The 25,015-nt window shown below is 54.4% G+C and overlaps 1 protein-coding gene across 1 annotated transcript in view; it reads left to right on the plus strand.

Annotated features, from left to right (window-relative positions):
• Positions 1-3,196: 3,196 nt before the first annotated feature.
• Positions 3,197-25,015, plus strand: part of NHSL2 (NHS like 2) — a 49,003-nt gene continuing 27,184 nt past the window's right edge. Inside the window, exon 1 of the mRNA XM_062585062.1 lies at positions 3,197-3,461. Within this exon, the coding sequence (XP_062441046.1) occupies positions 3,197-3,461 (265 nt within the window). The remainder of the gene's footprint in view (positions 3,462-25,015) is intronic.

Here is a 25,015-nt window from a genome sequence, read left to right on the forward strand (position 1 = left end):
CTGGGTGACTCAGCATTAGGTCAGCCCTTGAGGTGTGTTTCTTCTGAGTCTTTCTCACCGGTAACATCTGGAAAGCTTCATGAATGCACTTAGGAAACCAAGAACACAGGGTATGAATGTGCAACACAAACTCCTGGAGAAATACCTGCTGAAGAGAGATTCAAGTTTGCCAGTGTTCCTCAGTGCCAACCTGCCCACTGTGCCAACATCTGAGCTTTGCCTAGGAAGGAGCTGACTACTATGCAGTGTCAAGGAACTCCCTAATCTGGGAGATGAGTTCAAGAGGTGACTGGGTGAGTACACAGAGGAGAAATCCACTGAGGGTCACTACACAGGCAGAAATGACATCCGGCTCAGGAAATGTCTAGTGCTGAAAATAGTTGGAGGCTGGAAGAGCACTCAGCGGAAGTGATGGTTTATGCTCACTGCATTCCTACTCTTATTCAGGCTCCCAGTAACTGCTGGGGATGAGATGCCAGGCTACATGGATTTGGGGTCATAGTCAGCATAGATGCTAATCTGTCACTTTTTCCTGTCATGCACTCCCCAAGACATGTACCAGCACTCACACAGCTCAAGGGAAGAAATGAGTAAAGGCACTTTCAAATTAAACCTGGCATCCACAGAGGCTCTTGCTAGCCACAGGTGGCTACCCCATCCTTCCCATCCTTGTACACTGTTTCAGGCCTTTGTGTCCTCAGAGATGTGACATGTTGCCCTGCAAAATGTTGAGCGTAGATCTGCTAGAAGCTCTGCCTTTAGACACAGGCACAGACCTTACTGTGGCTGCAGATGTTTGAGCACCTTGTATCTGCACTGTGGCACATCATGGCTCCTGTGCCCCACAGCTGATGCAGGAAGCATCTGCTTCCCGTGCCCAAGGCCCAGAATGAGTATGTATTTGCACATGAGGACATGTTGCCTTTGCTGCCATGCTCTTATTCCTGGAGCTGCTAACCAACAGAGGTCAGCAAACACACCCATTTCCACGCCCTTTTTGATCTGCACAAGTGCCTGGTTTTGGCTTCCCTTCTCTCTTTTTCTCTGAGAGCTGCATTTCATCATCTGCTTCAAAAATGAGGCCTGACACCTGATTTCCTTCCTCTGTATTGAGTGGATCCCTAGGTTTTGTAAACATAAGAGTTTCACACAAGTGTTTCTAGAAAGTGACTTCTCCACGCTTCCTGCAAGACCCCTCCAACACAGCTTATGGGCAGATAGGAGAGGCCCAGGGACATCCATGAAGTCACAAGAATATACTGTCAGTGCACTTTGTTCTTAAAGAAGGGGGAAAAATATTGACATGAAAACGAGGTCAAATAAAAACATGTTAAATCTAGCCTGTTTGAGGAAGAACAAAAGGTTTTCCTAAGTGCTAGCAGGGATATTGCTGCCCTCACTGCAGCTCTTACCCAGGATCCAGAGAATCTGCACTCAATGGGAAGCAAAAGACCAGCCAAAAGACTGGAAAGCCTAATTCATTGCCTTGGCTGCTGCCTCAGTCTTCCTTCTTAATGCCTTGCACCCAGACCCTTGCAGGGTTCAGTCCTTGGACTGGAGACAGCCAGAGACATGTAGCATTGTGGCAATGGGCCATTCAACAGTGTGGTCCCAGGATGAGATACAAACTTGGCAGTGTGGCAGCAAAAAGAGGCTTTAATATCCAGTGACTTGAGGGAAGACTTTGGAGGCCACAATGAAATCTAATTCTACATGCCCATCCTCCTCTTGGGGAGAACACAACTTCTATGCTCTACTCAACATATTTCTTTGCCCAGACTCAAATCCTGCCAAACCCTTGTCCATACTGGAGTGCCCAGAGGCTCTGTTACCTTGGGGCTGGGGAGCATCCAGTCCACAAGGTCCACAGTGAGTTTGGAGATCAACAGCCAGAACATCTCTCCAGCATCACAATGCCACTCCCAAGGGATGGCAGGACATGGGTAGTTTCAAACAGGGGAATTTTTGCTACTGGTCCAGCATAAATGTTTGCTTTAGTGTGTGCTAAGGGGGGGACAGGCAGAGGACTGCAGCTGCTGAGGGCCAAGAACACTCATGGGAGAGGAATGCCAGAAGAATGTAAGTTTAATGTGCTTTACTTCTTCCATCCTTTGGGCTTCTGCCCTCCTTTTTGAGCCTAGCAGGCCACAAGTCCTGTCAAAGTCCCCACACCAAAATCACATAGAGACTGAGCCAGCAACTCATGGGAAGGCCTGCAGCCACCCTGTTAGACATGCCGTGGGAGGAACAGTTGTCTTCCCTCTGCATTGGCAGCACAGAGTGTGCTGCCAGGTCAGCCCCTGGAGCCAGCACTGGAAAAAGGCAGCAAACACCTGCAAGAGCCATCAATAAAAAAACAGATCATAGCCCAACTGCTGCAGCAGGTCCCATAACCGAGGCTGCTCAGCCCTTTTGTGCCAAGTTGTTATCGTTACTGGTGCCCATGCTGCAGACTACCCTGTCCACTGCATTACGATTATCATAAAACTGAACAGCAGCAGAGAAATGGGAATGGCAACAGAGCAGGGTAGAGCCCCACTCACTGTTCAAGCTGGCTGCCTAGCAGAGCCCAGCCCTGCCAGCTGGCCTCAGGACCTGGGGGGGAGGTTTCGCCAGGCGCTGTAGTGATGGGGCACAACCTTCCCTGCTGCTGTCCCTGAAGGTCTGCTGCTGAGAGGACCCAGGACTAGCACCAGTGCGGTGGGAGAGGCAGCACCAGAGGATGTTCCTGCCCTCCTGAGACAGCACCGGGAGTGGAGAGCCAGCACCAGGATCGGGGAAATGCTCGAGCCCTCCAGAGTCTGCACCGAGATTGAGGAGATACAGCCCTGGGATCGGGGACATGCTCGTGTCCTCCAGAGCCGGCACCGGGGAGAGTGCCCGTGCCCCGCCGATCCTGCACCGGGGGGGGGGGCGGGGGAGGGGGGTTGCTCGCGCCCTGCTGAGCCGGTCCCGAGGGACACCCGTGCACCCAGCTCCGGGCAGCGCCGGCCCCGGGACGCGCAGCCCCGCCGGGACGCGCCGCTGGGGCCGACCGTGCGCCCGTGGGCACCGCCGCCGAGAGCATCCCCAGGCGGGGCCGCCCGTCCCTCCTCTTCCTCCTCCTCCTCCTCCTCCCACCGGCCGGCCCTGAGCCCTCGCAGCCGCGGCCGGCCCAGAGCCCTGGCAGCCGCGGGGCCGGCCGGGGCGGCGGGCGATGCCCTTCTACAAGCGGAGCGTGGTGGCGCGGCGGGGGCGGGCGGCGGTGCCGCTAGCCGAGCTGCGGGACGTCTGCAGCCTGGCGGCGCTCACTCTGCTCCACCAGCTCGCCGACCTCTGCGGCCACTCGCTCGCCTTGCTCGGAGACATCGAGGGCGACGTCGCGGCCCTCAGCCGCCGCGCCGGGCGGCTGCACCGCCGCACCGCCCGCCTGCAGGCGCTGCTGCGGGGCCGCCCGCTGCGCGGGGCGCACGCCGCCCCAGGTAAGGCGCCCCCCGGCCGGGCACACCCCCCCCCTCCGGCGCGTCGCCGGGCACCGCCGACCCCGGGGCCGGGGTCCCCGCGGTCCCTTTCCTCCTCAGCCTCTCAGGGGTTGCACAGTCCAAGGGGATGGATCCCGTCCGGGCTGCGCTGCAGACTGCACCTCGCTCACTGCGGAGGGGCAGCCTGGCCAGGGGCTGCGGAGCCACCTCCCGACGGCCGCCCCAGCTGAGCAGCTCCGAGGGACGGGATCCCTGCTCCTCCCCGCAAGGCGGGAATATCTCTGCCTGCTGTCCCCCCCCCCCCCAACATGGTTGTCTCTGTCCCCACATCCCCTCTCCAGGGTGTCTAAACCATGCCAGCTCCTTGGTCTTGATGTCTCACTGAAAGGGGGAAAGAGGAGGCTGAAAAGTGGCAGAGCCACTGCACAGCCCTTTTTGTCGCAGTAGTGAAGCCAGGACCGGGAAGTGCATCAGCCTGTTGCACTTGGGGTGAGATTAGGACAGCTCAGCAGCAGCCTTTTGCTCTGCCTTTCCTTTATTTTTTCTCAGAACAGTGGGCATTTTCCAGGCTGATAGCCAAGCAAGCACTTCATGCTGCGTCCCCTGCAAGCTAGGGCTGCTTCGTTCCATGCTCTCTGGGAAAGCACAGAGGCTGGGCTGAGAGAGCTAATCCTCGAGGCCATGCCACTGTCACAGCCTTGAAAGCTTCACCTCACTTTGTGGGGCGGCAAGTCAAGGTTGTCGTCCCCTCACTGTGGTATCATTCAGGCTTTAGCTACAGATCGATACAGAGCATCATCCACTTTGGTTTTTGTGTGACTGGGAAAAATGACAAACTATAACTTAGGTGTCCTGTCTGTTCATTTGATCTTCTGGCAAGGAGCAAGATTTGTTTTTGCTTTAACCGCTTTCATTTCCCATTTCAAGCATTTTGTTTTGGCATTGGCTTCTGTCCTGGGTCAGCAGTGGGCAGCCTGTTTTGAAGGAGCTTAAATAAGCTCACTTTAGATTTGTTTATAAAAGTTATTTTAAAATACTTGGGGGGGGGGAGTTGAGTGTCGTTCAGGCACATTTTCGCCGGAAGCATTGTGCATTTCTTGGGTCCTTGGCAAGATTTGTTCTTCTTGTGCTTTCTGCAAACCCCTTTGTGCATGCTGTTTGTTGCTCCGCCTGCACAGAGCCTTGGGAGATGACTGCCAGACTCTCGCAGTGTATTTCCGGATACAGGGAGCAAACTGAGTTCTCAGCCTTGGCCTGGAAGATGCACTCCTGTTGCAAATACTGGTATAGTAAATAACAGCTTATCAGGGGAAGGAAAAGACTCCTCCTATCCCATGGCTTAAAGGGAGACTTGTCTGCTAGAGAATTGAGGTGAGAAGGAAGTATTACTGCTGGCTGAATTGACCTGTGCAGTGGGCAGTCCCACTGCAGATGGTTTCCCAAAACCTGCAGTGATGTCACCGTCACCATACATGCTGGACCCGTGTCTCTTGGAGGAGGATTCGATTGTGGTGGTGACCAGATGGTTTCTCACCATCCACGTGTGTCTGGCCAACAGTTTGGGAACATGCACTGGGAGCTCGGCACCACTGAGCCAGACACTGTCACTGTGGTTGCTCCAAGACTCTCTGGGTGGGACTACATGCGTTTCAGCAATGACGGTGCTACTAACCGCTCGGGCTGCAAGACACTGCTCAGTCGTGGCAGGATAGTGATAGAGGGGACAGAGCTGCTGCTCTGGGCAGGTTGGTTTTGTAGCCCATGGGTGGTGTTTTTAGATGTCTGTCAGGAAGCCTTGTGCTTGGAATTTCTTTTGGACAAACATCACAGTCTAATTTTAAGTGGCATGTGTAACAGAAGGGGCAAATACTCTTCCCATGCTGCAGCTCCTCATTAGAGCTGTGTGAATATGCATGTATGCCGATGTGCATGGCTCTCTGAGCTGGCAGTCCACATGGGGGTTGAAGATGCATGGTAATAAAAAAAGCTTTGCTCTTTTCCTAAGAAAACTGCTCAGGCTACAAGAAACAAGCAGTGCACAGCACCTGGCATGCTTCCCCTTCTGCTCCCTGCTCCGACGGTGCAGAGACAAAGTTTATTTTTTGCATTTCTCCACACTCTGAAAGAGAAGCACAACTAGTTCACACTCCTGCCTGTTCCTTATCCATCTAACACTGCTGGTTTCTGCAGCCTGGCAGAGTGCAGGAGTGTCTGGGTTTTACTGAAGTCTTTATTTAAGGGAAGAACAAAATTCCAATGGCTGTTTCTCTTGCTATTTGGTTTTTTTTTTTAAGCTCCAGCATTAGTCTGTCTCTGGGGAATCAGTTCACATGTCTAGAGTATGGGAACTCTCCCTACAAGCCCACAGCGTCCTGTCATTGCAGGGAGATTAGGAGACAACCCAAGGCTGAACTTGAATGTTTTGCACTGACTTGTGGCACCATATTTGAGTCCCTTGAGTGAGGAGCAAATGCTTAAGAATACGCTGCTTGCTTTTTTTGCTCTTTTTCCTTTCTTGAAGAGAATCCAAAGGGAAAAATCAGGCTTCTCCTCTCAAAGCACAGTAAATAGATGTCTTGTCCCTGAGGTACACAGGAGAAAATCGTCTTGGACTAAACATATCCTTGAGTAACCCACTCCCAGATCCTCACGAGCCTGAGAGACAGAGGGCTGAGTTCATAGCTTTGAATATTTAGCACTCACATGCACCCACTCATCCCGTGTGCAGTGTTTGAAAGGAAATTTACTTGGAGAAGTTTTGGAGGAGATCCTGTGCTGTCCTGTGCACGCCTCAAAAGGAGCAGGGGAATAGCTCATTGTGCCCTGCCCAGCCTGCCCGCATGGGGACACGTCCTTTCCGCGGGAGCACATAGAGCCAGCGGGATCTGGATGCCATATCACAGCCATGCCTCGCTAGGATAAGTTAGCCCTCTGCTACATCAGGACTGAGTGGGCGCAGTCTGTCCTCAGCAGTGTGGGGAACAAAGTTGATCCAGAGCAGCTTGGTCTGCAGCACCTGCTTGCTGAAATCTCCCCCCCTCCACCACCACCAGGCTGCTTTAGTCACATCCTCTGGCTCTTAGCTGACACGGTATGGTGGTAATTAGAGCCTTCTTTGGGGTTTTGCAGCAAGTGGGAGTGCTCTAGACATTGCCAAACTCCAGCAAGGAAACCACAACCACCATGTATGTGTGGGAAAAGGCAGGGTGCTCCATCAGCTGGGCAACAGTTTATCAGCACAGCTCCCTCTTTCCACATGTGGTTGGTTCTGCACTCAGTTTTATCTGGTTTGCCCTTCCCGAGGACATGCTCTGCGTCACTTCGGCTCCTTGGCCTTTACCTCCCAAATTTTGTCCACATCCTTTTTCTGGCTTCATTTCTTCCTAGGCAGATTAAAGAGATCTTATACTAACTGCTTCACCTGTGGCCTGCAAGGGACATTGCACATTGCTTGGGTTACTGTTGCACACCCGGATGTGTCTATACCTTTCTTCCACCCAGGGAGCGCAGAGGCTCTGAGCCGGCAGGAACTGTCTTGTCTTCCTGATTAGGAAATGGAGATGATGGTATAGCTACAATGCTGCCAGATGAAGGAATCATACTGCAAAAGGCCAAGGGAACTTTTAATCTGAAAGAAAGGCTGAAGAGGCAGCGTAGTTGTTTCCACTGTGAAACGGCAGCCAAAGGCTGTTGAATTCCTTCACTCTTACTGGCAGTTGCACCGAAGTGGAGAGGATGCATGCACCTTTCCCCAAGGAGCTCAGAGCATCCTGCACATGGGCAGTGTCTCAGCAGCTCCAGGATGTTATCTCCATCAGCATGGTGGAAGCAAAGGCAGCCGTGGGAGTGAGCTGCAAGAGTCATCGCTGCTCAGGGCACGCACACTTCACAGGTGCAGGACCACAGCTGCCCACCCCAGCCCTGGCAGCCCTTAGCCCTGAAGGAGGAAGCTGTTTTGCAGCCCATGAGAGCCCCAGGGTGTTGTGCCTTGCCATCCTCCCACACTGATCCCAGAACAGCCACAGTCCTGCTCAGGAGCAGAGACACTGTACCATGGGTGCCAGCTAGGTGGCACAAACCAGAGTGCCCAACTCAATCCTCTCCTGTCAGTACCCAGTCATCCTAGAAAAAAATCCCAGCAAAGAACAGGATGGGGCCAGGAGCCAAGAGCTATTTAAACCATTGTCCCTGAAGAGCTGTGGGGAAGGTCCTCTGGAAGAAACTCTGGGCCGTGCTGGCAGGAGGAGCTGTTTACTGCTCTTGCCAAAATATGTAATGTTCACCGTCCTCTGACCTCCCAGCCTGGGTCCTGAAACAAACCACTGAGAACTGCAGAGCAGCTATCTGGGCTCAGCCGAGCTCCCCATGAGCCTGGGGCTGATGGGCCCACAGCTCCCTCTGCCCAGCTTTCCCCTCACTGGGTAGGTAGGGGCTGTCACAGACACTTCCCCCCAGATCTTGTTGCCAGTTTCTCTTTAGTTTTATATATACATATACATATATATATGTATATATAAAGCCTTGCTGAGGAGCTCTAGCGCTTTGCACTTTCACAGCATCTTCTCCTAGGCAGGGGCCAGTGTGTCATACCAGCCTGGGGTCACAGGGGATTAGCAGCACCCATTAGCCCGGTGCCTTTGGGATGAGCTTCATCCAGCCACCTGCACTTGCTTTGTCTTCCTCCAAGGGACTGATCTGTCCAGCACTGCCCAGGACAGGCTGTCCAGAGCTCTGCCTGGAGGCAGAGCAGCTACTGGAGATAGGGGTTGCAGCTGCAGCTGGGCTCACATAGCCGCAGAGGTGCACCCACAGGAACCTCCTCCCGCCCATGGGCCCTACCAAAGGCCTGAGGCTTCGCATTGCAGAGTTGGGAGCTGGTTAGCTCAGCCCCACTCTCTCTGGCCCACAGCCTTTCTGCAGACCCTGGGCTCCTCTCTGTGGGGTCAGTGCCGTCAAGGCAGAGTGATAACAGGAACCCCTCAGCACTCTTATGATGCAGATAGACAGGGCCTGGGAAGAAGACATTCTGATCCTCATGGGTGAGAAGGGTTTGCCAGCAACCAGTGAAGATCTGGGTTCAGTTCCCATCTGCATCACAGACATCACTTGCTGTTCGCACGTGTAGAGAGTGCATTGCATAAATAATAATGCATAATAATAATGCATAGTAATAGTGCATAATAAATCCTGGGCCAACCTGGACCTGCTGCAGCTGCAAGCAGTTGCTGAAAAGATGGTCTTGTTATAGGGCAGCAAGAGCTGCTCTGTTTCTCATTGACCATCAGAGCAGTTTATTGAGAGCGCTTGAATAGGGCCTGCTAATACACGTTCAGAGAGTAGGGGCAGAGATTTTGCCTTATTATCACTGAGATGCCAAAGCCATTTTTAGAGGTCCCCACTCTGGAAGTGTGGTGCAATTCAGCCCCACCGCAGTCCACTACAGCCCCCCCTTCATGGAGAAAGGAGCTCCCCAATACTTTCCAAACCTCCTGAAAGTGCCAAGATTTCTTCTGCATTTTTTTTTCAAACTAACGATGATTTCAACATAGATGGGGAGAGCACAACTCCCCCAGATGTTGCATTGGCACAAATGGAAGGAGGGGAGTTAACCAAAGCTGGGATGAATGGGTTTTGCTGCCAGAGGAGTTGGAGCAGGGAACCACACCCTCCTTCTTAACAGGAACCGTCTGAGGGCAGTGGCTCAGAGAAAAAGCAGATAAATGAATAACGTGCTTCTCACATCCAGACTGGCTCCAGCTGGTAGCTGTCTTCAGTGGTGGGCTAATATCTGTTTTCCAGGAAGGCACACTGTAGGCAATGAGATGTTTAAGAGGAGACACCATAGCCACATTACAGCAACTTCCATGATTATGCTGAAGTTACTGCAAGGAATGACAAGCTTCAATAGGGCTTTGTAAAACTCTGTGATTTCAGCAGGGTGGAAGGGATCCATTCTCCTGTGCTCCAGTATTCCATGGGACAGAGCAGTGTTAGTCTTTCCCATGGATACACAGTCCATATGATTTCTGGCTCTGCTGCTCTAGGTTTCGGGTAGAAAATGCTCTGCATACCCTTGAAGTTGGAGTCTTCAGGGTGTTTTCTCCAGTTCATGTTCCGAGATCTTTCTCCCTCCCCGCTGGAATTTTGCAATGGCTGGAATTCCTCTTCAGATGGACCCAAATGCTCCTATTTCCTATAGAAAGTGTTTACATACTTTTAATTGAGAGCCACTCTGAAAACCAGAGAACTGATCTGGCTGACAGTCCTTCCCTGGGGGCTGTGCTGTGGAGCTGCAGTCCTCCTATGCAGCATGTTCTCAGGTGCAGCACAGTCCTTGCAGCCCCCGTTACCCATCAAAGGGTGCAGAGTGGCACAGGTGAAGGTGCCTGCCACTGTCTCCTAAAAGTCTTGCACATCCCTGACATTTGTGTTTCCTCCTGCCTGGGACAGTGACCCACAGTGTGAGATTAGAAGAGAGGCCTCATTTGGTACCAATATTGCTATAGTAAAATGGTTTCTCTTGGGAACCACTTACAGCTTCAAATTGGCTGTGAAAATGGCAGTGCTTATATTGCACAGACGTGTGGATTAGCTTCAAAAACATGTCTCCCAAATAAGCTTGCATCATCTTAAGCAGTTTGAAGTACACAATCATGTTCATGTGGAAATAGGAGTCGGAGCTCACTTTTGCAGCACATTTTCTAAGTCTGAAGACCATCTTAGCACTTAGAGAATTAAAGAGTTTGAGGGTGCACCCAGGACTGCTCCTGTTCAAGTAGTTTTTTCAGGTTGTCTTTGCAGCGAGGAGAGGAAGTGGGTTCAGTTTTTTGGCTTGACTTTTGATGATGCCAAAAGGGGCATCCTGGATGCAGAACAGCTTCACACTTTTTCCCTTAGACAGTTGCTTTTTGAAGTGCAGATAGTTGATCGAGTTTGTGTTTTGGAGAGTAAGTAATCCTCTACAATACTCTCAGTAGCTTCTAAGTGGTGCCAGGTGCTAGACCAAGCTCTGCCATGGGTGTTGGATTGGGCATTAGGACAAGCTCTTTCCTCAGAAAGGTGGCAAAACCCTGGGACAGGTCCCTGGTTGGAGGCTCCACCCCTGGAGTCAGGAGAACAGCTCATTACCTGTTGTAGGCCTTGCCTTGCTGTTTCACAAGAAGTTGTTTCTATTTCCATGTGTGCTTGGCTGGGAGATGTTGCCACCGAGGCTCAGGCAGCAACTTCTCCCAGAAACCATTGGCTTTTGGGTAGAGTCACAGGTTGGGGCCTTTCTAGTTTGCAGGACTAGACTTTACCCTATAAGGCAACTTCTCCCTTGCAAATTCACTCTACATTGTCAGCTTAATAAACTTCAGAACTGTGTTGTTGTTGGGGGAATATGAGCCCAAGGGGTACAAAACTGATGCATTTGGAGAAAGCCACCACCAAAACCATTTGGTTTCAACCAAGAGTCAGTGTTATAATGGAAAGTGTGTCTCATCCTGACACTGCACTGCCTCAGTCCAGGGCCAATTTTCATCCTCCGTTGGCTGGAAAGGCAGGTCTTCCCCCTTGTATCATTCCAGCAAGGCCAGCAGAGAGGAGAGGGGACCAGTAGTTGGTCCTGCTCCCATGGCAAAGTGGCACAGGGTGGTGCTCTGGGAGGCATCTCCCCATGGGGAGGAATGGGACATCTAAGCTGCAAGATATACCAGGCTGGAGAAATGAGGCCAGAAAACATGTCACAGCACAGCTCACCTTTATGTGGCCAAACACTGCAGTATTTATTAACAAGTGTGCTATTTACTAGCTGACCTTCAGTGAGGAAGGACAGGGCAGGCTCCAGTACTTGAAGCCCTTCCTTTCCTGCCTCACCTTTCCTTGGTCCCAGGTCCATCTCCAGGAGATATATTAGTGCTGTGCTGGAGGCTGAATGGACTTGTAGAGCATGGAGGATGATGGCAGGAGGGCTCAGGTGTTAGATCATCACCCTGTGCTGGCCCCAGAGCATGTCACGTCCTGCCCAGCAAAGCCAGGCTCTCGCTGCTAAGGAGCAGGGCTGCAATTTCACAGTAGAGCGTACAGAGCTAGGCCAGAGCTGCAGGGTCCCATCACTCTGGTCTAAGAGATGCTTCAAGGCGATGGCTCAAGGGGTTGTTCCTTAGGTGTGCATCATGGTCAGGTGGATTGAGCAAGGTGAGCAGCATGACACCGTGCCAATCAAGGGGGACACTGCAGCCCTGAGGTGATCTCTTCAGCCATCTTGAGCATGGGGCCAGAAATGCTCTATAACCTGTGCTCTCCAGGGTGTCCCAAAGTCCTGCTCTCAATGTCCCAGCCCAGGCCCAGCCTCTGGCCCCAGCTGCTAGTGAGCAGCCATTTCAGGAGTACTGGCAGCACTGAGTTGCCATGGCACCTGGGCTTAGGCACCACAGTTGCAGCTGGCAAAGCAAAAGGGGAGCCTGGCTGGAAGAGCTCCAGCACCTGCAGGCCCTGTGACCCACACATTTCCAACTCCATCCAAGCCACTTGCTGAGCCCTGGACCATCAGCAGGCTTGCCAGGGCACAGGTGTAGGTGGGAGCACAGGACAGGGATGCTCACACCAGTTGCCAGCAAGGTGTCCCATCCCCAGAGATAGCATCATGCCAGCAACCAGCAGTCCTAACCCACAGCCCCTCTTGTCCCAGCTCCCCCAGTGCCATTCACCCCAGCCCCTCTCTGGGCTCCCTGCTGTCTCTATTAGCCCTGTTGATGCTGCTCTATCCCTTCCCCAACAGCTCCAGGGCCAAGGGCAGAACATGCCACCCTATTCCTCCCATCTCAGGTGCTAGCCTCCCCAGTATCCCAGTTGGATGCCAGGGACTGTGGTTCATGCACCCCCCTCACCCACTTCCGCATACTGCTCCTCCCCTGGGTGCTTGCAGTTTGCTCTGAACAGCACTAAGGAAACACAGCATGCATCCGCAAGGGACTCCAGCAACAATATCCTCCCCCTCCACCACCCCCAGCCCTCCTGTCTTGCCACCCCCTCATCTCCTCTTCACAAGCAGATTTGAGCTGGCTCAGCTGTGCTGCAAGCAGCAAGTGAACAGAGTTGCAGCTTGGAGCCAAGTGCCTACCTCTGCCTCCTGAGCAGCACTGTGGACCCGCCGGCGGGATCCATGCACCGTGCCAGAGGTAATGCTGTGGGCATGGGAAGGATGGGGAGATGGGGTGTTTGGGGTACTGCCAGCTCTCTCACTTCGCCACTTGCAGATTCCTAGGCTTCCGGGGTTCACATGCAGAGAATACCTGGCCTCCCAGTACCCTGTCTCTGCAGGCACCCTCCAAGCTTTTGCAGAGAAGGGGTCAACCAGCACCCTCTAGGCCTGACTGGGCCAGTAGGTGAAAGGCTTTTCCCAGCTTTTCCCAGGAGCTGAGCTGCATCCCTTGGGCCAGGGATGGGGAGGGACTCTTCATAGCAGGGCCCAGGACACTTCAAGTTATCTCGCTGGGTTTGATACCCACCAGCCCTGGCCAGTCTGGGCACAAAGAGTGAGGCTGGCACATTCTACAGCCCAGTGAGGAAGGGTGGACAACACTGTGAGCAGAGACACATGTGCTGAGCACATGAAGCTGCTGACAGTAGGGCAGCATCATCCATAAGCTATAAAATCCTGACCTAGCAGCCCCATCGTGTGCCCTCTCATGGTTCAGCAGCTGGGGCTGGGCACTGGCTGGTCTCCTTCATCTATACAACTTATATTAGGCCCAAACAGCGCTGAGGCACACTGTCGCCACACTCTGGGGAGTGAGACAATGGAAATACTGGTGAGTCCTGGCTTCATGGATGGTGTGGAGAAGGATGCCTTTTCCAGCATCAGAGGTGTCTGTATATGACAGATTGATGGTTTAAAGTGGCTATATCCTACCAAAAAAGTGCCAAGTGTTTCCCACACTGTGCATATCTTATACAAGTTCCCAGAGGGCATTTGCCATCCTACCAGACCTGAGCTTTTTTGCTCTGTACTGCCTGACTGGTAGGTTTGCGGCCAGCAGGGCTGGGCTGCAAGGAACTAACAGCCAAAGCATCTCCCAGGCCACTGAGGTTGATGGCTTCCCTCTTGGGATGGGAATCACCTGAGTGTCATCCATACAACCTTGCCTGTCCAGAGATGATGCCCCGGTGAGGCTGGGCCCTGCCCCAGTATCTCCCCATCCTTTCAGCCCCAAGAAGACTGAGATATGTTGGTAGCTTTAATGCCACAACGTTTTCCAGAGCATTTCCCTCAGTATTGCAGCCACATATGAGGGCTGTGCCTGTGCCTGTGCCTGACCCTACTCAGCATGGCACAAATGTGAGCAATGTCTGCAAACTATGAACTTCAGTGCATGCCCTTGTTCTTGATCCCACTAGCTCACTCCCAGCAAGAGCAAGGGGTGCCACTAGGGATGTGGAGCACAAGAGGACAGTGCAGCTGTCATCCCCTCCAGTGGCTCACTGCCCCATCATCTTCACCCAGTGACAGCTCTGCCCAATTGCCCCCGGGCACAGGGCTCCCTTTGCTATGTGGATTTGTACCCAGCTCCAAGCAAGGCCCATGGAGAGGTGAAGCACTCTCAGCTCCCAGGTATTCGTGCTCTCTGGGTAACTGGTGCCCACAACCATGCCCACTTGACGTACCCAGCGCCACGCACCCACTGGCACAGAGCCAGGCAGCCTGCCTGGCCATGGCGTGTGCACAGAAACTGTTAGCTGACAGCACAAAGCCTGAATTTAGCAAAAGCTGGCACTGTGCTGAATGGGCTGAGTATGTTCATGGGGAGAATTGGCTCTTCTTCTCGCATGTGCGAACCGTCTTCGTGTCCCTCCTCCTGAGCAGGCTGTGCCTGGCAGCGAGGATAGAACTCGCCAGGGGCATAACTGCACAGAAGATTAGCACGTCAGGTGATGAAGGCAAGCTGGCCTCCACCAACCCACTGGGCTCGCATGCATCCTGCTCAGCCAAGACAAGTGAGATAGAGATGCCTCTATCGGGGGAGCAGGCAGGCGGTTCGGGCCCCAGCACAACTGGCAGTGCTGCATGCACATCTCTGGGTGAGTACCTGCTGACACACTTGGGGGTACCTACCCCTGCGGGACCTTTGAACCCCAGCATCTGTTGCGGACCTCAGCCTGGCATGTTGTGATAGCTGACAGCTGTTTGCAGCACAAGGAGCATTAGCAGAGCTGCCCAGCAGCTGGGGAAAGCTGGTCGTGGTGGGCATTGCAAAGATGTCAGGAGTGGGATCGTTAGCCCTGTAATCTAACCTATCGAACATAGATCAAAGCCGCTGGGATGTCTGAGCTAATTCCGCCAGTTAATCAGACAATAGTTTGTAGCAGCAGTTCTCTCTTTCATGTGTCTCAAGATGCCTGTGGCATCCGTGCCAAGCAGCACGGCTCCAGCAGGAGCAGGCCTCCTGCTTTGGTGTATCCACGGGCAGGCAGGAGGATGGGGACAGCGGTGAATGTAGCAAGAATCACCCCCAGTTCACTGCAAATGCCATTCATACACATGTGCTCGCATGCTTGTATGTGCACACACGTGTCTGAGTGTGTATGCATGTGCATGTTGCAGAGGCGAGGAAGCCCTGGGGCCAGGTATGCCATGGGTGCTGGGTGCCACCAGCACCTTGTCGCAATCCGAATCTCTAACCCCGGGTCTCAAAACTGATTGCGCTAGGTTTCGTGGTACCCCACGGACAATTAAAAGTAAAGTCAACCTCAAGCAACTGATAAATCCAATTAAACCTGTTTATTAACTACACAAGAGGAATGACTAAGCGGTCGAGAGTACAATCCTAACTATTTTATACCCTATGTTATATTACACAAGCAAAACAGAACTTTCTCTACCATACGTTATCAGTGAGTTAGAGAAGGTTGAAGAAGAGAAAAGGGAAAAAGAAGGGAAGAGAAAAAGAGATGATAGGAAAGAGAGAATTCACCACCCTAAGTTCCAGTGACATCTTGTTCCACGTTGTCCCTGACTCAGGGTTCCTGGATGGTGAGCCGGCAGCTACCTGCCTTGTCTCGTGCCTCTTACAGTTTCTCATTTTCCGAGGTCCTCCCATCAGGAGGAGTTTTGCTGACCATGCATACTGCGTTGTTCGGAAAATTCTTGAAAAGGGTCGGGGGAAGGGGTGTAGAGGGTCCTGGTGGTCAACTTGTCCCCTCAATTGCCACAACCGCGGGATGACCTTTCTGTGCACATGTGCCCCTAAAATCTTTAGTCAGAATGGGGGAGTTAATGAAAGAGGCAGCACCGTGCTGCCTACACAAGACTTGCCACTTCCCAGCTCTGTGGATTTGCAAAAACAGTTTGTTTAAGGCATACCTCATATATCGTGCACATGACACACCATGTTTCTCTGGGGGGACTGCTCTCCCTCGTGCAGGCACAGGTCGAGGCAGGGTACACCTCAGCTGGTTGGCGTCTGTCTCATTCTCTGCCCTTGCCACAAAATCCTGTAGGAAATGGGTTGCTGTAGCTCACAGCAGGCACCGACAGTTACCAGCTGTTAACTGCTGTGCTTGGAGCTGTAGGTAGGGAGCAGGTGGAGCCTCCTGGAAAGAGGAGTATCCAAAGGGGATTAAGGAACCCCCTTGGCTCCAACAAGGGTGAAGCACTGGGCCTGCAGGGGATGGGATGGAGAAACTCTAAGAGGTCATTTGGCTATAGAGTCTTGCTCCAGGCTGTATCCAGCCCAACAGGCCACAACGGGGAAGGGGGAACCCTGGAGCTGCATGAAGCATGCCAGAGTGTGGCTTTCCCCAGGCTCAGCACTGTGACCAGGCCATGCAGGCAGCCGCATCTGCTCTGCAGGCCAGGGGACAGCTGCCATCCATAGGGCAGGCTGCAAAGTGTGGAATTTTTGCTGAGGCTCTGTTAATCTCTCCAGCACTCACCAGTACCTCACCCCATGTCAGGCTCACCTTGCTCTATCAGAAGGACTCTCATGAGACCACATCCCTTCTCCTGCCAAGCTGAGCAAGCAGATCTCTCTTGCGGAGTTTGAGATCTATGAGTCTGTTCCCCAGATAAGTCTTGACCAATCTGTACCCATGGCGCAAGGCTGAGCTTGCTTGGCAAGTGTAGCACCTTTGGCATGCAGAGGGGCTGCCCAGGATCCTACTCTGGCTATTGCCCAGTGGCATTTCCCCCTGCCCACATCTGTGGCCAGAGAGCTGGCAGCCTCTTGGGTGGTCCCAGCCATCAGGCTGCATGTGGGCTGTTAGGGCCACCTGCAAGGGGACGCTTGTGTGGGACCAGCTTCAGTCCTATCTATACTGGAAGACCAGCCAAAGCTGAGCGAGGCCTGGATGGCTGCCTTTTGAAAGGGCATCCTTTCCCAAAAGCCCAGTGGGACACAGCTAGTCTTGAGGTGGCTGGGGAAGGGAGGGCGAGAAGGGGTTGCAGGACCAGCCCAGGCCACTGCCGGCTGCAGAAGGCAAAACACTGCCAGCTTGATCTGCAAGTTCTGTGCATGCTGTCCCTTCCCTCACCAGACATGGCAAGTGTGCTGCCAGTGCACGGGGCTGCATGAGGTTCGCAGCAGCTTTGGCTGAGGAATGGAGGCAAGTTGGTGTTGGGGTTTATAACTGTGGTGCCTCCTTTTTTGGTGACAACAGACAGTGCAAAATGGGGAAGCAGGGTGTGCAAGGTTGATAGCTGCTTGCTGTCCAGGCTCAGCCTGTCCCAGCATGGAGCAATGAGCACAGAGGGGATTACATGCACGCTAGTGGATGGGAGCAGCAATGGTTATAAGCATCTGTTCATTTATTAAAGTTATGGCTCAGCTTTTATAAAAGAAAGGAACTTTTGGAAGATAGAACATGAAGCTAGAACATCCTCTTTTGCAAATCAGTGCTGCCATGCGACAGCTTGCTCTATTCGGGGAGGCTGGGATGCTTCAACTCATTACATCACAACCTACACTAAGAGAGAAGCCCACCAAGCTTGAATTTTGCTCCACTGAAGCTGAAAGAAAGCCAGATTTGGGCAGTAGCTGAATAAGACAGAAGGCCTTGAGAATTGATAGATATCTGAATAAGCTAAAGTGCAGAGAGGGTCTCTGGGCTTTTCCAGAGCAGCCAAAATAGTGCATGTTCATCTGAGGAGCTGTTTGACAAGCTCTAACACCCCAGGACCTGTGATAAAGACAATATCTGACCATACGAAAGCATGCATGGTGGAGGGGGAGGGAGCTCAGTTTTGTACCGTAAATTTTTCCTGATCTACTTTCACTGTCCAGCCTGGAAACAGCAGGTCCTATGCATCTTCTGTCACATACACGACATATGCATGGTCAATCTGTACATGCACATCAGCTCAGACACATCAAGCTCAGTGCAGCGTTTTGGATCCATCTGATTCCTTTGTGCACAAACAGTTCTGTACACACAACACATTTTGGATGCACCAGGCTTGCCACATGGTCTCCCCAACTGCTTGCATTTCACAAGTGGGCACACACAGCGTTTTTGACACATCAAGCTCATTGGCACCTATTGATCCACTCTTGCTGCACATTTTGGGTACTAGACTTTGCCTGTATGTGTGCACAGCCTTTCAGATGTGCCCAGATCACTGCCTGTAAGTGACTGACCCATATGCCCAGGAGTTCCTTGCCTGAGCTGGCAGATGGTCAGAAATTATCTGAAGTGGCAGGAAAAGACTAACAGGGATTTTTTGCTGCAGAAGGGTAATCACGAGCATGAAGTAAAGCTAATACATACCTGTACTGGCAGCCTGCACCTTGAAAAGATTGCCAACAGAGTGATCTGACTTTGCTCCCAGCCTCCCAGCACGGATGCTTTTCCCACCGTGACCCGTGCTGGCTCTGCGTGGACACATGGCACTGTGGACTTTGCAGCCCTTCTTTGCCTGGTTTGTTAGAGCCTTGGGGACAGGCAGTGGATACCCGAGTTGAGTGCATGGAAATTGCTTGTTTCCTGTTTACATGGGTGCTTGGTTGCTGCACAGCTCAGCTCAAAGAAGTGGAGTGTGTGCAGGCAAAGGGCTTGGGAGAATGGATTTGTGCTGTGGAAAACTGCCCTGATAGATTATGGTTTCTGCTTACCAGCAGGACAGGCAAAGCACGGGTAGGAAGAGGAGTGGCTCTCCAGCTCTCCCTGGATAGCTTGATATGGGTATGGCACATTACTGTCCAGAGATACCCCCAAAATTTAGAAATCCCCAAAGAGTTTGGAAAGCTTTAGATATAGGCCTTGCCAGCACTATTTATTACTCTGCCATCTCAGCCCCTGGGGAAGGGCCACAGTCAAGGGAAGTTCCTGAGTGGACCCAGGAGTTCTCGGGACATAGTGAGAGGCAGATCAGAGGATCAGGCTGGGCCACCTGCATGACCATGGTGCAGGCACGTGCTGAGACAAACCCTGCATCCGTGCTTTGGAAACTGTGTCCTCCAAGCCTCCTCTCAAAGCCCCCTCCCAGGAGTGTTTCTGAGCCCAGTGCTCTCAGTACAGGCATGGAGAGCGCTGCAGGTCCATGCTTTCCTACAAACAGGCAGGCTGAAGTTCTGACCAAATCCCTTGATCCAGCTGCCTAATCCTAGTTAATTAAAGGAACTGTGAAAGGAGAGGTTGACTCTGCATATACTCAGCCAACAGCATGCAGGCTGGCACCGTGCAACCAGGCCCTCTGCACGCAGGTGGTAGCATAGCAAGCATCTCTCCAGGGGCCCACAGATTGGGCCCCTCACTGCATCTTGGTGAACTGCCCCCCATTAGCATCTGCCCCTGGGGACCCGCACCCGCAGCTGGGGACACAAGGCACCGGACAGTGCCTTGTGGGGCAGGTTGGCAGGATGCTCCGTCCCCTGTTCCATCTCCATGGCTCTGCTGTGGCATGCCTCCACATTGGAGAAATGTAACTATATCTTTAAGAAGGGCCTGGGCTGGGGTGAGAGAATCATTTCCATGCAAACCTGGATTGAATTAGAGCACAGAGCAGCGGAGTTCGTGATGCGGCCACTCCCCCACTCCTGGCCATGGGGAGCAGCCAGCTCGCCCTGTGCAAGGGCACTGCAAGCTGCCAAGGGTGCCACGGGGGCCCTGGGCAGCCAACAGAGTGCAGGGGAGCATTTGCCCCCTAATACCAGGCTCCGTGTGGGGAGAGGAAAAGGAAGAGCTGGGTACGTATAAGTTTTATCCTCCTCCCCTGCTTTGCTAGGATTGCTGTCCTGCTCTGGGAAGGGGGTGGGTAGTTGTGCAGGACAAGGGCAGGGAGCATGAGGAGCATGGCACCCTGCCATCACTGGTGGAGGTTTCCAGCAGCGGGTGGCTGGGGCTCTCCTAGGACCTCCTCCCTGTGACCAGGAGCTGTCTGAGCCGCCTACTTGAATCTCTTCCAATCCCAGGGCTCGTATCCGCGTGCTTACTGAGCTACATGGACAATGGGATGGGGCTGGGTGGGTGTCTCATTGCCTGCCACTCAGAGGAGGCCACATGAGAGATTACAGGGCAGGAGACAGCGAGCAGAGCCTTGCAGCTCTGCTGAGCCACCAGCCTCAACCTTGAGCAGGGAAGATGCAGCACTCTCTGCTCTTTGGGCAGCTTTCAGCATTTATGCCCAGCTCCAGCTGGGGTAGGGAACATCTGTAGAGATCCCATCTGGAGGGGAAGGTGCCTAGCATACCCCTGCACTGCTGCCCACCTCTTCCCTGGTGCATGACAGTTGCTTGGGGTAGACTCCCCGCAATGCCATGGCTTTGGGGCTACAGGCAGAGCTGCAGAGGTTGTTGTTCACCAAATCCAGGGCACAGGCACTGACCACATGAGGCGGACTGGTTGCAGCATTTCCTTCCCCCAGCAACTTGCTGAATCCATGCCCTGCACCTCGACATGGTAAATAGTGGCACAGGCATTACATCTCCCAGGATAAGCTCATACATCACAGCCTAACTAGCAATGATTTTATGGTATGTGGCAGTAGTATGTGGTTCTCTCTCACAGTGGTTTTCAGGGTGCGTTCACTTTTCCTAAGTAGGATGTGGCTTTGGGTGGCTGCGCATGTGGGGTGCAGATTGCCAGGGTGTTCGGGGTTGGGATATGTGCATTCCCTGGGTGGTATGTGGAGGCCTGATGGCTAAGGCCTTGCATCTTGTGTCTAGTGGCACCATGGTCACCAAAGGACTCTGATGCTGAGCTGATTATGTGTTTTCCTTCTCCTGAAGTCTGTGGGATCCCAGAGCAGCAATCTCTGCCAGTGGCTCAGCAGAGCCTGGAGAACAGACCAGCATGTCACAGATGTAAGCCAGCTGTGCACCACAAAGCCGAGCTCTCAGGCTCAGGCATACGAGCTCCCTGCACAGTGATGCAGCCCCTTGCAGCTATAGCTTTTGCAGGACATTCTTCCCCCCCCCCCCCCCCCCCAACTCACAACCTTGATGTCTAGTTCCAGCAGGTTGCTTGGGGTATTGCGTGCTTGGTAGGGCCCAGATCAGTGACAAGCAGAACCACGGGCTCCTCCAGCCATGAGCAGGGCAAACAGGGACTATGAAGGGCATCACGGGCAGCTTCTTCCCCCAGGGAGGATGCATTAGTGCCCCATGCAGCTCCTAGGATGCCAAGAGAGGAAATATGTGCTGTGCTGGAGGAATCCCGGGAATGCAGAACCCAGAGGGGACACAAGGTGGCACGGCAGTTTCAGCAGAGCCTTTCGGCAGCTGCAGGCGAATTCCCTGCCAGGGCTGGACAAGCTGTGCAGAGGCAGCTCTGGACATGCAGTAAGACCAGCAAGAGAGCGCAGCCTTCAGAGGGGCAGGTGGTGTGCTGCGAGTAGCACGGGCCACAGCCCGCAGAGCCATGCAGAGCTTGTCTGCAGGGCACCAGAGTGCAACCATGCTTCCCTGAAGACTAGGGACTTTCTGAGCTCTGCTGGACCCTTCCATCTTAGCTGCAACCCTGCTGGTTGTATGGTCCCACTCAGCCCGCAGCACGAGTGCAGAAGGCGCAGGACCCTTTGGAGGCTCCCCAGACTCTATGCCCAGGTCTCACACAGCCATGCGAGCCGGGAAGTCTGCACAATGCAGCCCATTCCCCTTCAGGAGCATGCGCCGAATGTTGCGGCCCAGGTCCTGTTCTCCCCAGCTCTTGGCTTGTGCCCCAAGCCATTGTTCTCCAGTGAGCTCATTTGAGTTGCTATTTATTATTTTTTAACGTGGTTTCTTGGCCAGAAAATAATCAGCTTGTCCACTTTGCGAGTGTTTATGGCTTCTTCAAAGAAGCTGCTTTCCCTGCCAGCTGTGGGGCCTGCTTTGGAAATGGAGAGCTGAGAGGTTCCCCCATACCCAGGGACAGATGGAGCCATGCAGAGCGGGCTCTCTCCCACTCCCCCACTGGCAGCAGGGAAAGTGGGAGCGCTGGTGCTTGCAGCTGACAGCACCACACAGACAACATTAGAGTGTATCAGCAGCACAGTGCAGGGCCATTTGGGCCCTTGTGCTTTTCTTGGGCCCCATCATTGCATGACCCTGCACTGAGGGGGGGGGGGGACCATGCAGGGACGATCCGCTCTGCAGAGCCTGGGGAGCTTGTTCAGGTAGCAGGCAACATGCAGGGTGGGAAGCACAGGTGAGCAGCATGTCCCCATGGAGGTCAGGGAGCAGGGAGGAGGACACAGAGCCCAGGACTTCACCCCCAAGAGATGATGTGCAAGCTAGGAGTGACTTCTTGCTTTGCTCCCCAGAATAAAGTGGGGAGAGATTGCCAGATTGCCAAATTGTACCCCAGCAAGCCACAACAGTGCTATTTGCAGGCACACTACTACAGCAATACTGCAGCCTAGTTCAACACCACATGCCTCATCTTGTTTGGGGGCTTGAGGGAATGGGAGAAAATATTTTCTTGGTCAGCATTTCTACCAAGAGGTAGTCCCAGGCTTGTCTTGGTCACTTGTTTTTCTGGCGACTGTGAGAAGGTCAGAACAAGGTGGGAGTGCATCTGCACTACCTGTAGCTCCCTGTCACCAGCTTGGGCACACCCCCATCCACTGCATGTTTCCCACTCTGTAATGTCCCATCACGTGATGTTCACAAATTTGCACACAAGATTGCCTTGCAGGAGCAGCACATGCAGGCAGTATTTTATCCTGGCTCGTAGCTAGTTGGTTCTGTCAAGCAGCAAATCAGTTTGAGTGAGAGCAGGGCAGCAGGCCAGGTGCTGCCCTGTCCCCAGCATGCTGGAGGCCCTCCTGCCCTTCTGCCCTGGTGTGGCAAGGCCGAGCCCACAAGGCACAGAGCGCTGGGGAGCTGGGGGTGCGCACAGCTGGGGCCCACGCACAGCTACAGCTGTCACACCCACCTGCTCCCACATCAGTCAGAGAAACCATGCCTTGTGCCAAGTACTGATCCAATTTGTGGCTGTTTCCATAACAACCTCCCAGTGCTTTCTGGTCCCTTCTGTCAGCACACAGATGCCGAGTTTCAGTGTGTAAGCAATGCACACTACCTCCCTGCTTGGGACAGACCAGCATGGAGAACAACCAAGAAGTCCCTTGTGCTGTTGGGTGCTGATCGCTTGGCCTCCTGCTTGCTGCAGGCCAGGGTACCTTCAGTTTGTGCATGCTTCACCCTACCTGGCAATGTTTTTTCCTCCTCAGAAGGATAGGATGAGTTTTTGGCTGAGGAAGAGGAGACTGAGGGTAACAGTTAATTCAGGCATGCAGCCCTCTGTCACTGGGGATACCCTCCCGCCACTCAGCCCTCGGCTGATCCAGCACTGTCCGTGATGATGGCCTTTTGGAGATGCTGTCCCCTGGGCTCTGCTGTGATGTTTGGGATGCTGGGGACACAGTGCCCTGCAAATCTGTTTTCTCCTGCTGGAGAAATTGTCACTGCTGGCCAGAGACTCCTTCTCCAGCAGGCCTAGCTCTTGCAACATGCCACAGCTCTCCCATGGGCTTTCCCCATGGGGCATGAGCCCTGAAAACTCACCCAGACTGCCTCGTTCCTGCTGCATAAGCATGTAGCTCTAGCTCCTCTCTGGGCTGGCGGAGAGCCCTGGCCTGTGCAGCACTGGCTGCCGAGTGATGCTTCAGCACAGTGTAGCCCATGGCCCCCAACACACACCTATTAAGGTACCTCTGCCAGAGTGCTCAGCCTTGAGGCAGCTCCAGCCCAGGCCAGAGAGGCATGGGAGCTGAGCCTTGTCTCTAGGGCTGGGAGCTGCTGGAGGACCCCAGAGCAATGTCTGGCAAGTGAGGAAGCAATGCTGGGGGGAGGACACCACAGCCTGGCCCTTCTGCCTGGCTCCTGGGCTGGGTATTCCTGCCTGACCCAGAGGGAGCTCAGCACAACAAGGGGATTCCCCACACCCCCTAGTCCAAGGCATCCCTCACCTATCACCTTCCATTCTGGACATCTTACAGAGGCTGCCAAGGCCCCCACCCCCGGGGTCCCCCCTGTCTTCTAATCCTGGGAGTTCCCCATGCAGCCCTACTCCCTGAATGCTTCCTGTAAACCCCTCTTCCCCACACCAAAAAAAAAAAAAAAAAAAAAAAAAAAAAAAAAAAAAGACATCCCACAAGGGCTACACAGCCCTGCTGCTCCCTGCTCTGATGTTCCCTTTCGTGCCCTTCTGCGGCTTGCAAACCCCATGAGGGCTGCTCAGCCCGAGGAGTCCCCTATCCCCCACTGCCTCGCCGGGGCTGCTCAGCCGCCAGCCTCGGGCTCCCTCGCCGCCGGCAGCCCCAGCCCTGCCACGGGGGCTGCCGCCGTGCGTCCCCCGCCGCGGCCGCCATTGGGCGCCCGCCCGGCGGCGCGGCGGCTCAGCCGGCACCGGCCGCCGGGGCCGGCTCCGAGGGGGCGGCCGGGCCCGCGCCGCGATGCCGCGGGGGCTGGGGCGGGGGGGAGCCGGCGCCGCGGGGAGGAGGCGCTCGGTGCGGCGCGGCGCGGCCCGGCGCGGTGCAGCTCGGCGCGGCGCGGCTCGGCTCGGCCCGCTGCGGGGCTCCTCCCCGCTCGGCGCGGCGCGGCGGGGCGGCGCGGCGCGGAGGGCCCGGCGGCGGGGGAGGCATGGAGCCGGCGGGGAGCGGCCCGGGGGCGGCGGCGCTCTGACCACCTGGGCCGGGCGAGCCGCCGCCGGAGGATGGGCAACGCGCAGCGGAAGGCGCCGCGCAGCCAGCGGCGGGGCAGGATGCGCTCAGCAACAGGTACCGGGGGACGCGACGGGGCGGGGCGGGACGGGACGCGACGGGACCCGCTCCCCGCGCTGCTCCCGGGCTGGCCCCGGCGCGCCCAACCCCAGCGCTGCGGTTCCCCCCGGAGCGCGCAGGCTCCCTCTCCCCGGTGCCCCCCAGGCTGTCCGAGTCTCTTCCCCGGCCCATGCCGTGGGGCGAGATGCACCTCTCTGTGGTAGCAGCGATGCACCTCGCTATAGCAGCGGGGCTGGACCTCACAACAACAGCGGGGATGGGGGAGGCATGTCTTTTGCTGCATTTCCCCCGGCTACTTGGTCCGTTTGGGTCGCTTGGAGGACACAGGGAGAGGTCACCTCCAACTAAGGGCTTTGCGGAGAGCTGGCAGCTC

The sequence above is a fragment of the Rhea pennata genome, chromosome 11 (assembly GCF_028389875.1).
Source record: "Rhea pennata isolate bPtePen1 chromosome 11, bPtePen1.pri, whole genome shotgun sequence".
Taxonomy (NCBI): domain Eukaryota; kingdom Metazoa; phylum Chordata; class Aves; order Rheiformes; family Rheidae; genus Rhea; species Rhea pennata.